This window comes from Chlorocebus sabaeus, chromosome 9 (assembly GCF_047675955.1).
Source record: "Chlorocebus sabaeus isolate Y175 chromosome 9, mChlSab1.0.hap1, whole genome shotgun sequence".
In the NCBI taxonomy this organism is placed as follows: domain Eukaryota; kingdom Metazoa; phylum Chordata; class Mammalia; order Primates; family Cercopithecidae; genus Chlorocebus; species Chlorocebus sabaeus.
The window spans coordinates 45,886,970-45,901,061 of NC_132912.1; the positions used below are offsets into that span (position 1 = coordinate 45,886,970).

Sequence of the window (14,092 nt, forward strand, 5' to 3'; positions counted from 1 at the left end):
TATTTATTGATAAGAATATCTCCTTTCTCTTAGACTAGGCATGACCAAAAGGTTAATTTGGGTTCAAAGATCAACGACAAGGACCACTCAGTTTTCATTCAAGATCAATTTTATTTATTGTACAAACAAACATGGGTTACATTCCAGACAAACAGATATAAGTGAGTAGACTTATGCCCTGATGCCTCCTTGGCTCTTCACAGGATGCAAAACAAATCCTGCCAGCAGGAAGTGGCAGTTTGCAGAGGTGGCAGGTGGCAGAGGTGGCTGGTTGTTCTTTGAGCTGGCTTGGACTTGTCTGGCATGCACAGGCCCTGGCACAGCAAAACATTCAGGGAATAAGAGTGTTGCACAAAAGATTTTACCAACTTTGTCACATTAAGCAGCATTCAAGGATTTGCTGATCACCACTTAAGCAAATTTTGTGTTATGCTATAGCAGTGAACTTACTTGTTCTATTTCTAAACAAAACATTGGGTTCACACACAGGCCTGGACAAAGCTTCCCACTTCTGGACTATTTACTGATCTTCTTATTCTCAAAGAAAGCAAGATGAATGATGCGCCATACCATGGCTATGGCGTGTGACTCTTCTAGACCTGGATAGTTAGTGTCCCAATATTTAACTGATTTTGAGGGGGAGTGAAAATATGCCATCAGTTCTTCCTTCTATCATCCCCATCACTACCATACACATAATGACATAATCATGTCACAGTATGTCCTCAGAATCACTATTTCTAGCTGAGTATATACTAAGGCTTTATATCTAGGTCAGTTCACTGTACCTGTGTCTCCTCTACACCCTCCTTCACCATGCCTACCTTGAGGAATTCAGCAAGTGATCATTCACACAAGCTAAGGATTTTAGCTTTCTCTGCCATAAAGATTATTGCTAAAATACATACCATACAACAAACCAACCCATTTCCCACAAATCTTATTGTCTGACTTCTCGCAGAATACATAATGACTTTTATTGTGTCTCTTCCTTCCGTGTTTCTCTTTCCTAACTGAACTTTGTTCTTTATCCAGGCCTCCTTCCAATCCTGACACATTTTAAAACCTTTAGCATTTCTGCCTATAATATTCGGGTGTTCTTCTTTTCCTATCTTTACTTAATAAGTCCCACACAAATATTTTCCCCATAATCACAATGTTTTCTTTTCCCTTTGCTCAAGAACTGAGTTATGAGCTCCAAGTGAGGTCTGAAAAAATTTGGATAAACTCTACATTGGCTAAGTTTTAGTCATTTGCACTGCTAATAAAGATGACAATTCAACATGCTGAAGACAACTTCCTCCCTCATAAAGGGGCTAACACAGAGGGCAATACTGTTCATGCTTCTGATTCTTGATCACAAGAATTGCTTTAGGCAATTACAATAATGTCTCCTCTGACACATATTATTATTCAAGTGAGACAGAGAAAGAATATGTCCTATGTCACACAGCCAGGTGGTGACAGCTGACGTAGCATCAGCACACTGTGTTCCCTCTAATTTCTTCATCTCTAGGTGGCAGTAAATCTGGTCCTGAATACTGACTTTGACACTCTGCTTTCTCCACATCCTTCCTGTCACTTCCTTTGAGACTACTTCAGATTCTTCCCTTAGCTTCTATTTCTCCATTTGTAAAATTGGGTTGATGAGGATATCTTCCTTCAGTAGCTTTGACAATAAAAATGGGATCATCACGCATCCTCCTTAGCCCCATGAGTAAGCTCCCAGTAAGTGAGGTTGCCATCATTATTGTATATTTAAGGTGATCTACCCATTTGAAAAACCCTAGTCACAGAGCCTCAGTTGCTTTTCTTTTTGGGTGAATGATCACTTGCTGAATTCATCAAGCAAGCTCTTTAACATTTACCTTCCTTTATTATGCTGGAGCATTTCTAATGTAGGAGGCTTTTGTGGCTTCTCACTATGACTGCTTTGTTTGTTCAAAACTTATACAGGCTGAGTATCCTTTATCTGAAATGCTTGGGTCAGAAGTGTTTTCAGTTTCAACTGTTTTCAGATTTTGGAATATTTGCTTATATGTAATGAGCTATCTTGGGAATGGGACCCACGTCTAAACACAAAAATCATTTACGTTTCATACAGACTTAGCCATATACATATAACCTGAAGGTAATCTTTAAACAATATTTTAAATTCTTTTATGCATGAAACTAAGTTTTGAATGTGTTTTGACTGTGACCCATCACATGAGGTAAGATGTGTGGAATTTTCCACTTGTGGCGTCATGTCAGCACTCAGAACATTTTGGATTTTGGAGAATTTCAGATTTTGGATTTTCAGAGTAGGTGTGTTCAATTTGTATATATGGGTCAGATTCAGTCGTCTCCTTTAATCCTTGGCTGAAGGAAGCACTAAAGACTTTGGGGCCTCAATCTCCCATATGCAGTGACACTCTCAAAGCCATTGACTCAGCTTCTCACCTGAGTTTCCTTCCAGTAAGCCACAGATAGAAGTCATAGATGATCGCAGGGGCCTGGTGGCTGATGGCATTCCAGTACTGGGTTGTGAAGTTGCTGGTGGTGAAATCAGCATATGGCCTCCTAAAAGCTCTCTCAAATGGAATTGGAATTTCAAAGGTTGGCAAGACCTGGAATCCTGGGGAAAAAAAGAGAGAGAGTGCTAGAGGAGAATAGGAGAATATAAACCATCATAGTGGAAGGTATTTGTAATGGGTCACAGCAATAAAGACAAAGGATTTGCTGTGTAGAGTCAAGAATCAATTTCTGAGAACAATATAAACATTTTTATGCTAAGCAAGTGGTTATCTGCAAAATGAAACAATGTGAATGGGTTAAGAATTGGATCCTTTATTTGAAACATCTACTCTAAAACAAATTCCTGGGGAAATGCATGTAGTCAATATAAGGGGGTACTGTTCAGAAAAAACATAAATCTGCATTTAATTCTAAGGTTATCTAGTCTATTCTGAAAGCCCCAAGGCAGAGGCTAGAAACTTTATTTCCCTGACTGGACCATTACTTTCAGAACCATTTAGAAAGTTTCTTAATATTTTATTTCAATCTTTATTAAAAGTTTAACTAAAAAATTCTAAAGGCAATATTTTCTTGTGTTAGTTTACTTTCAATATTTCTCTGGGAATATGTCAGACTCAGTTGTCCACTCTGCTATCCAGGGTTTTATTCATAATAGTGTCTTTTTATAGAGTAAGCTTAATTAAGAACTTTTTACATACATTTGTGAATTCAGTAGTTCTTTCAAAAAGATACTCATTTGAATTCAATTTTATTTAAGGTATGTAGGTTTTTGCAAAGCATATGCCTAAGCTCATTACTCAATTATGATGTCAGTTATTACAGTAATATGATTATTGCCTTACTTTAAAAATGCCAGCTAAAAATCTATCTGAAAAATATAGCTCCTCTTCAGAGAAGATTCTCAAGAATCATCTGGTCCATAGGGATTTATACTTTAAAAAGATGGTGGTAAATTAAAAAGTTATGTACAGGTTGATAGCATAAGAGATTCTGATCTCCACACTGACATTCTGATCTATATATCCATATACTTGTTCAACATTTCCAACTGGAGGTGTAATAGACATTCACATTTAACAGCTCTAAAGTGGGCCTCCTGATACACCCACTACTAATGACCCCCTTCCCAATGCGTACACAAACTTGCTGTTTCACCAATCTTCTACCTCTGACCAAATGGTAATTCAATTTGTTTAGTAGTTCAGCCAAAAACTTTGGGGTTATCCTTGATTCTTCTCTTTAACAACCCACACACAATTGAACAAAATCTATCAGCTCTCTGTTTGAAAAACACCCAGAATCATAATTTCCACCTGCTATCTCTCTGATCAAAACCACTACTGTAGCCTGGAATGTTGCAATACTGTCCGAAGTGGTCTCTGCCACTACCTCTGTATCCCCAGTCGGACCTCCATGTAGCCGCCAGAGTGATTCTTCTAAAATGTAACTCAGAGTATATCACAGGAACTTCTCCATTCAGAGCCCTTCAATGGAATCTCTTCTCATTTAGAGGCAAAGCCATGGTCTGCAAGGCCTTGCACTCTCTGCACCCTCTCTCTCTGCCCACCACTCTGACTTCATCTCTTACCGCTCTCCCTCTCAGTGCTTCTGCTGCGGCCATACTGGCCTCCTTGCTGTCCTTGAATATGATTAAAGAACTTTAGCACTTACTGGTTCTTCAACTTGGAATATTTCATCCACATGTCCTTCTGATTTGCCCTCTCATTTATTTCAGGTCTCTACTAAGAAGACACCTTATCGGAGAGACTTTCTTTGGCCATCACATATCAAATAGCAGCCTTCCCACAACACTATTTACTTCTTTAATCTCCTTTATTTTTCTGCACTCAACCATATCTGATGTATATTTCTCCTAAGATTTAAATACTAGAACGAAATTTTGTGTGCATTGTTTGAACTTATACAGTACCTTAAAGAGCGGCTGACTCAGTGACTACTAAACAGTTTTTGACTAAATGAACGAATAAATATCTCAGCAACATACAATTACTTTCCTTTTCCTAAATCTATGTCAATCCTTCCTTTAGTCATTTCAAATATATTTATTTAGCATTTAACACTTGCCAGGCACTGTGGTAGATGCTGAGGTAAAAAAAAATTACGTATGACATATTCCTTGTCTTTAAAGAATTGGCAATCTGGTGGGAGATGTGGACAATTCATGATTACAATACTTTGCCTGAGTATTCTGCTAGAGGCCAGTACAATAAGCTCTGGAGGAATACAAAAGAAGCATCTAGCTCTGTCTGGGTGCCAGGAAGGGGAGGGGTGGGGCTGGGTTAGGAAGGCTTTCTGAGAAAGCTGTCCATATGGTGATCGCAGGTGTTTACTAAAATGTTCACTGTTCTAACCACTGTACGAAGCACTTTATCTCCCTACATTCTCCGAAGAGCTCCCTAGAATAGAATAATTATTATTCTCATTCACAGATAAAAAAATTGATATACAGGAAGAAACTGAGAGACTTTTTCAAACTGATACAACTAATAAGCAGTGGAGTCTACTGAATGGTGGGACGCATCCCAGCATATAACAGCTATGTGAGCACGGATTTCTGTTTAGTGATACATCCTCAGCACCAAGAATAATGCCTATTTAATGAATACAGGAGTGAGTGAATGAGCTAGGATTTGAATCCAAGTCTATCAGATCCCAAAGCCCAAGACTTTTAACCATGAAGCTACCATCTTTCTGACGGACAAGTAGAAACTCATGCACATGTAGAAAATGTAATTTGGCAATTGAAAACTGCACTCTACATCCTCGTAGGTCAAAGAAGAAATTCAAATGAAAACTGTTTAAGGATTAGAGAATAATGATAACATAAACATTATACAACAAAATGTGTGGGATACAGCCAAAGTGGCATTTGAGGGAAATACAAGCCATGAATGCATGTATTAGACAAGCTGAATATTTGTGGGCTATATTTCTAAGTTAAAGAGAAGAAAAACAAAATCAAAGAAAACAGGAGGAAGGAGAAAAAAGAGATAAGGCAATACATCTATGCAACAGAAAACACAGCAGCATAATAAAGAGTCAATAGGCTGGGCTCAGTGGCTTATGCCTGTAATCCCAGCACTTTTGGAGACCGAGGTGGGTGGATCACCTGAGGTCGGGAGTTCGAGACCAGCCTGACCAACATGGAGAAACCCCATCTCTACTAAAAACACAAAATTAGCCAGGCGTGGTGGCGCATGTCTGTAATCCCAGCTACTCTACTCAGGAGGTTGAGGCAGGCGAACTGCTTGAACCCAGGAGGCAAGGTTGTGGTGAGCCAAGATCATGCCATTGTACTCCAACCTGGGCAACAAGAGTGAGACTCCATCAAAAAAGAAAAGAAAGAGAAGAAAAGAGAAGAGAAGAGAAGGGAAGAGAAGAGAAGGGAAGAGAAGAGAAGAGAAGAGAAGTCAATAAAGCCAGAAGAAGTTGGTCCTTTGAAAAAAAGAAAAAAAGTAGACCCTTTAGAGACTAGCTAAGAAAAGATAAGACACACAAATATTATGAATTAAAACAGAAGGACAAAAATATTAATATAATATGAAAACAATGTAAATACATTTTAAAACAGATAAAATCTTAGAAAAAGAGACAAATATAACTAAAACTGATTCCAGCAGAAAATGAAGCCTGCAAAACTCTTTAACTATTAAAGACACTGAAGCAATAAAAAATGTTCTCACAAAAAATTATAAATCCAGATAATTTAAAGGTGCTTTTCCCAAGTTTTGGAGAAACAGATTACTCCACTATTACACTTTCACTCCATTAAGCACTTTCAGAGAATAGAAAAAACAAGGGAACTATATGATTAGCAAATTGAATTAAACAAAATATAAAAAAAGATAACACGGCATGACCAAGTTGGGTTTATCCTAAAAATGGCAGGAGAGTTTAATATTTGAAGTCTTCTGCTTAAAATTAGCAGCAAGACAACAATATGCACTATTGCCATTTGTATTCACCATTATAGTAGAAGTTCAACAAGAAGGCTGGGCGTGGTGGCTCACGCCTGTAATCCCAACACTTTGAGAGGCCAAGGCAGGCGGATCATGAGATCAGGAGATCGAGACCATCCTGGCTAACACGGTGAAACCCTGTCTCTACTAAAAATACAAAAAATTAGCCAGGTGTGGTGGCGGACGCCTGTAGTCCCAGCTACTCAGGAGGCTGAAGCAGGAGAATGGCGTGAATGAACCCAGGAGGCAGAGCTTGCATTGAGCCGAGATGGCGCCATCAACAAGAAAAATAAAGACCTAAGGCTTGAAAAAATGGGGATAATACTGGTATTTTTGCAGATTAAGTAACTGTCTACATAGGAAATCAAGAGGAAATTTTATACAATTTCTAGCAATAAGTTTAGCAAGATAGCTGAATATAAGGTCAATATACAAAAATCAATTGCATTTGACATCATCCACAAACAATTAAAAAATATATTTTTACAAAAGACATTTAAATTAGTAAAAAAAAAAAAAAAAAAAAAAGTATCAATTACCTAGGCCCTAGGTATAAATCTGATAAAAGATGCTTAAGACCTATATGCAGGAGATTAAAAACTCTTCTTAAGGGACACTAAAGGAGGCAATTCTATGGAGAGATAGCCCATGTTCACCCACCCAGTTATCACTCCTTGTAATATCACCTGAGACTATATATGCTCAACTTCCTGTTAACATGGCTACTGCTCCTAGTAGGAAGCATTTTTATCCCTCCTAAGAGTCCCCGATAGGAAACACAAATGAGTTTAATTTGAATGCAACATCAAATTAATTAGTAATAGCTTCCAGAAATGCTGTGTTAGAAGGGAATCCAGAACAGAGCCTTGGCACAGGGATAACCAATGTCATATCAGCCTACAATGTTTGCTATAGGTGTGAGAAAGGTAGAGGAAACATGCATGCCAGGTATTTTTCATTCCTGGGAAAGCATTTTTCAATTCAAAGCCACAATATATAAATGAGCCACAGTGTCCAGCTGTCCTGCAATAGAACTCTCAGTGTGGTACCACGGCTTCCCATTGGAATATGAAGAGCTAGTGTCATCTATGTAACAGGGACAGAAGGGGTGTGTTCGCAGGTACTAAGAAATCCTACAGAATAGCAAAATTCCCTATTTTTATCTTCTACCATCATTAGATGTTTAAGTTGTACTCAAATTGATTTCCATGGTTTTTGTACATTGAACAGATTAAATCCCTTACCTTCAGACAAATTAATCATTTGTATAGTACAGGGTTTCTCAAAGAGCATTTCCCCAAGTATCAAGAATCATCTAGATGCTTATTAAAAATATAGTTTCCTCAGCATCACCCAAGACCTTGGTCCCAGGGTCTAAGGAATCTGGATGTTGTTTTATTCTCCCATAGTGATTCCTATTCACTTTTACAAATCACTAGTAGAGTAGTTAACGCACACCCAAGAGAGGCAAGTTGCATAAATTAATGATCAGTATTACAGACGCAATCAGGAAGGAATAAGATCACTCAACTTTTCTAAATCTCATTGGTCACTGATCACATCACATTCTCAGTGATGTATCAAGAAGGGAAGGGGTGTGTACAGGACCCACTGCCCCAGCAGGGAGGAGTATTTCAGCATTTTATCACTGAGATTCTTTATAACTGCCAACTTTTGCTTTATTTCATCACTGTTTTTAAAAATCTTTATAACCAATGGACCCCCTACTGCTTACAATCATGTATGTGTTCCCAATGACTCCTTTCCTTGGTAACCACAGTACCTTCTAGTTAATTACCACAGATTTACAATTTCTCATTATTTTGTCTCTTTATTTACTTTCTGTCTTTCTCCCCATGTAGGCTCTAAGCTCCATGACACACTTTGTCTATTTTTTCTCTGTGTCAGACACTAGTAATTATGCAGATACATGGCTAAAGTACTTACCCATTTTGCCCCAATTGCAGGGATTGAGGTTACCAGATGTACAGTGGTAGACTAACATTGACTTAGGTCTGGAAAATGAAATAAAAATTAAATAAATACAACAGAATGGAAAACTAATGAAAGAAAAATAAGGGAGACAGAGTTGTTTCCATAATTCATCTGATTAAGGCAACCTATGCAAGAAGGCTTCTGTATTTTTTTCTTTCTTTGGGTTAATAAGCAAACTGGAAGAAGACTAGCAAAAGGCTGTGTGTGGGGGGGTGCGTGGGTGTGTGAAAGACATGTGTTAAATAGGAGTGACATATTATGAAGCACATATGTGTGAGTTCACATAAGAAAAATTTAATTCTGTTTACCACTTACTAACGCAGCCAAATGTATGAACAACCTGTTTTTCTTTTTTTCCTTTGTACCAGGAAACTTCCCCACACATAGTGATTGAACACTTTTGGCATTAACCAGAGTTCAATTAAAAAAAAATATTCTCTCATTTCATCCAGTTCTATCTCCTTTGCCCTAAAAAAGAAAGCTGAATGTTAAACTACCAATAGAAAGAAAAGCCTTTTGGTTATCAAGAATTTTATGGTTAAGTGATTTAAATGTTTTATTACTTTGTGAGTAGCCAAGTACTAAACTGTATTTTGAAAACAACTCAACATATATATGATGGCATATTAGGAACTCTATAAAATATTGAAATGAACACCCTCTCACATTTGGGGTCTTATACAATGAAATGCCTATATTTGGAAAATGTGCCTAATAGATGAACCCTCCCTCTCATGAAATCTTTGAAAGCCCACTTGAGCATCCACACCTGTGAACTGCAGCACACCATCCTACAGCTAGCGGGAGATTGATGGCTATATCAACTGGAATTGGAATTTAGTCTGCCACAGCCATTGGAGTAGTTTTTATGGCCAGAAGAAACCCTTTCCCAGCCTGCACAGGAAAAAGAACATAAAATGTGAAACCAGGTCTTAAGTAACAGCTGGGGCTAAAGTATGTATCATCAAACTGATTATACTAGTGCAATAAGTGAAGACAGCTAACATCGATCCATCGCTTACCAGGTTCCTACACTAAGTCTGACTTCGTCAGCCTATCCTAGCTTCTCAGCCAAGGTCACCTTCAGCATTTTCTTGAACTACTAGTGTTCCTCACGTTCCTTTAGGGAATAAAATTCCTCATATTTGTGAGAGGTTAATAAACTTAGTTAATTACCAAACACCAAGAATACACCTTCACATTTTAAAAATTAATTAATAAGACACGTTAAGAATTAAAGTTACACAAATTTCCCATTAATGTTTACCATTTCCTTGATGATTTTGTTTTCTGCTAGGGTTTATTAACCCACAAGCAACAGTAGGCACTAAAAGTTTAAGAAATTTTATTTGAAAAAAAATTAATTGGTGAAATTCCACAATTAATAAGACAAAAACTTTTTTGGCTTAGAAAAATGGCCTTATTATTTACTTTTTATTCAGAATCTCAGTCCACCTCACAGATCACTAATATTATATAGATACAGGAGTTGGGAATTATTTACATTAATAATTTGTTGAGTTTATGAAGTTGATTCTTTCTGCTTTGCATGTTTCCCACTTTGATTTGAAATGATTAGCACTTTCTTACTTTACTCAATTCTCTTTTCTTATAACTAGCTCCCCTTCTTTTGGACGTAAGAAACCAATTTAGAACATTTTTAAAAATGTAAATAAATATGCATCTTTGCATATAATGAAAACCGCTTTGGGATCATGTTAAAATAATGATGTTCTAAGTCACCAAACATTCACCCCAACTGAACTTTTTTAGGAGAAAGAGTTGAAGGCAGGTGGGAAACAGAAAGAAAGGGGCTGCTGGAAAAATCTGAAATTCGAAGGAAGGTCTTTGTCACTATCATAATTCATTGTTTTATATTTGTATTTTAATTCATGTTGAATCTAGCTCTGGGAGGAATAGAGACAGAGTCTGAAGCGCAGTTCGAATCCCTAATAAGATTTAAACTCATTTAGATCACTGATTTCCTACTCACTGTACAAAAAAGTAAAGTGGCGTTTAGGCCCTAAATGCCTCAGTGTGAGCTGTGAACCCCACAGCTCTACCGGATCCATCTGGACTTCAGGGAGATGCTCACTGAGGGCTGTTTACCTAGAGGAGCCACGTTTCTCCTTGTAAGACATTATTGAAAGGGCGTTGCTGGCACATGTGTACCCATGTAACAAACCTGCACGTTGTACACATGTACCCTAGAACTTATAGTAATAATAATAAAAGAAAAGGCCTTGCCTATATTCACTGATGTTTGTATTTGAAAAATTTGCTCCAATATTGGTAGTTCTCTTTCTTGTATTCATTAAGAATTTTTGATGTATACCTGCTTTCCATACACACACGTAAACTCGTATGTGTTTTATAATAACGAATTTAATAATCTTTGAAGATATTATTTTTACTGCATCCTCAATTCACTGCACTAATTCATGCAATTATAAACTGCAGAAAGGAGGAAATACCCCATCTTGCGATAAACAAAGCAAAATCCTTGGCAGAACCATGCCCCTCTGCCCGCGCCCCGACCAGCCCACCCGGGCAGCCACTCACCGGTGTGCGTCTTCCCAGCTCCCGGCCATGTGGCCAAGTGAATCCATCCTGCCATCCGTCTCCACTTTCGCCAGCCCGTACCGTGAGCACCGCCTGCAGGAGGGCTGACCCCGCACGAGGGGCACCCACTACTACCTCAACACGTGGCGTGCGGGACTTCATTCGGTCCACAGGGCTGGACGGCCTGGGGCCGAGGACACCCCGAAGCCCCCGCGACCCCGCCGTCTGCGTCCTGCTACCCAAACACTGCACGCAGCTGCCCTATGGCACCCCCGTGAATGGCCTGGTGTGGGTCCCAGCTGCTGCGACCGGAGCTGGACACGCCGTGGATGGCGCGCCGGTTCCTCCCCTCCCCCCGCCCCGCCCCGCCCCGCCCCGCCCCGCCTCGCCTCGCCCCGCCCCGCCCCGCCTCGCCTCGCCTCTCCTCTCCTTTTTGTTTTTTCTTTTTTGATGGAACCTTGCTCTGTCGCCCAGGCTGGAGTGCAGTGGCGTGATCTCCGCTCACTGCAAGCTCCGCCTCCTGGGTTCACGCCATTCGCCTGCCTCAGCCTCCCGAGTAGCTGGGACTACAGGCGCCCGCCACCTCGCCCGGCTAGTGTGTGTGTGTGTGTGTGTGTTTTTACGGTGTGTGTGCGTGGTTTTTTTTTTTGTTTTTTTTTACGGTTTCACCGCGTTAGCCAGGATGGTCTCGATCTCCCGACCCCGTGATCCGCTCGCCTCGGCCTCCCAAAGTGCTAGGATTACAGGCCTGAGCCACCGCGCCCGGCCTGCTAAACCGCTTTCTACTGGCGCTGCCTAGCCGCCTGGTCAAGGCCCAGCCCCCTGAAGCGGACAGCGGCGGCCAGGGCGGCGCACCCGGGTTCACCCATGGACCTCGCGGCCTCAAACACGAGGGCGCCCCGGGCCGGCAGCTTCATGCATGCGAAGTCCCGGGTCCCCCCCCGCCGCCCCCGACACCCGCCCCTCAGCCCCTACTGGCCCGCGCCCCTCCTGCCCGCTGCCCTTCCGTGGCGCTGGCTTAGGACACCCAACCTGGCCTTTATGAGGCGGCCCCCAGCTCCCAGCTCCCCTACCCCCACCCCTGCCAGTCTTCGGTAGCTTCGGCGCCACCGCCACAGCCCTGGGCCTAGGCCTGGCACCCCCAGTCGCCCGCGGTCTCCTCGTTGTGGCGCCGGCGTCCCGGCTGCAGCTACTGGAGGCCAAGCCCAAGAGTGGCGACCGCTCCTGGCCTGGGAAAGGCACCACCATGTATGCTGTGCGGCTAGGGCAAGCCCTACAGCAAGAGATCTCACCCGAAGGCACATCCGCGCAGCACACAAGTGACAAGCCGAACCACTGCCACTGGGATGGATGCAGCGGGAAGCTGCTCACTCAGACAAGCTATGACTCTGCCACCCCAAGCACAGGGGCCACTGGCCATTTCAGGGCCACTGGTGCCACCGCGCCTTCTCGCACTCCGCCCACCTTGCCCTGTACAGGAAGCGGCACATGCAGCCCAGACGCCCCCGCCCACCTGCGCAAGGCCCCCTCCCAAACGGTGACCGGTATTTATTGCACCCAGAGAAGCGGGCAGGGCACAGTGTGGCTACAGAGGGTCTGAAGACGACGCCACCGCCCCAGCCCCCATCTGTGACTGAAGGCCAGGTGGGAAAAGACCACTATTCGCCTTGACGAGTTCTGTTTCTCAAAATGGTGCAATAATTAAGTGGCATCTTCCCTCCCACCCCAACAGGTCATAAGGCTTGATGTCCTATGAGAAATAAGGGCCTTAATTGGTACTGTCTGCGACATTTTTTATAATATTGTACAAAACTGTGACAAATATTGCATTACTGTATATAGAGCGGCAGGTGGGCATTTTTTGGGCTACTTGCTTCATTTTTATAAGACTTTTGCTGGTTTTATTTTTAAGTTTAAAAAAGTTTTGTTTAAAAAAAGAAAAAGAAAAAAGAAAAATCCTTAATTCTCAAAGACTTTTCAAAATAGAACTCTTAAATAGTAATTGATAGCGCTTTACCTGTTTTCCTGATAAAAAATTCTAAAAGAATAAAAATAATTTCATCCTGCCTTCATATTATAACCAGAATAGTTGAAATAATATGCTTCAATTGATAGTAAAGTAGCATTTACGTTTTTGGATCAATGAAGCTAAGCCAGCACTAAGAATTCTGTTACTATTCCTCCACTACGTTTCAGAGTTATTTCTTCATCCCTATACATACCGCAATAATGAGTCGGCTAGGTCCATTGAGATTATCAACCCAACCCTAAAAGAAAGAAGATTTCCATTGGTTACACATTTTAGAAAATTGTTGTTATCTTGGAACATCTACAGTCTAATCTCAATAAATTTCAAACAAGGGCACTGAGACCCCAGCTAATAGAACTATCTAATTCAGTATTATGAAGATCCCAAAGATCAATGGCAAAGCGTTGGCTATTTTCTGCACTTTGTCCAATAATTAAAATTTGGCCAGGATTGTTGTTCATAGCAGGAGCCATGAATGGTTTTGCAGCGTTTTGTGACATCTTAAGGGCTACGGTGGACCTTGTCCTTATATCATGATCTGCTAAGCAATTCGCCAACCATACTTCTCCACCTCAGTCCTGATTTTAGCCTCCTTAGGAGAACATTGAAAACATGATTGGTAATAATGTGTGTTGACTTGCTTAAAGATGTTACAGGAAAGATTATGCGTAAGAGTAGTTAGAGGGAAATGTCTTTTTGAGTTTGTTTCCTAAGCCCCAAGCCATTCAGCTGACCTTATTATGTCTCTTTACCTCACAGTATAAAAGTTGAAATGTGTATAATGGGAGACAAGAGATATGGGAGGAGAAGATGAAGGGACTAATATTAATTGAGCCTTTTCAGTAGGGACCCGCCTTTTACTAGAGTCTGAGCACTCCTCTCCTCATACATTGTCTCATTAAACCAACTCTCCAAAGTAGTATGTGTCCTGTTTTATGGAAAGAACAACTCAAAAATGTCACATTGCCAGTAAGTGGTGGAGCTGGAATTTATCTGCCCCCAAAGCTTC

The 14,092-nt window shown here is 40.9% G+C and overlaps 1 protein-coding gene across 1 annotated transcript; it reads right to left on the reverse strand.

The window, feature by feature from the left end:
* Window positions 1-91: 91 nt before the first annotated feature.
* Window positions 92-11,414, reverse strand: LOC140712378 (putative inactive fatty acyl-CoA reductase 2-like protein). Its single transcript, XM_073018906.1, has 4 exons — window positions 11,055-11,414; window positions 8,445-8,512; window positions 2,443-2,617; window positions 92-314 (listed from the first exon to the last, which is right to left on the reverse strand). The coding sequence occupies exons 1-4, from the start codon at window positions 11,099-11,101 to the stop codon at window positions 137-139; spliced, it is 468 nt and encodes a 155-aa protein (XP_072875007.1). The 5' UTR covers window positions 11,102-11,414; the 3' UTR covers window positions 92-136.
* Window positions 11,415-14,092: the final 2,678 nt, after the last annotated feature.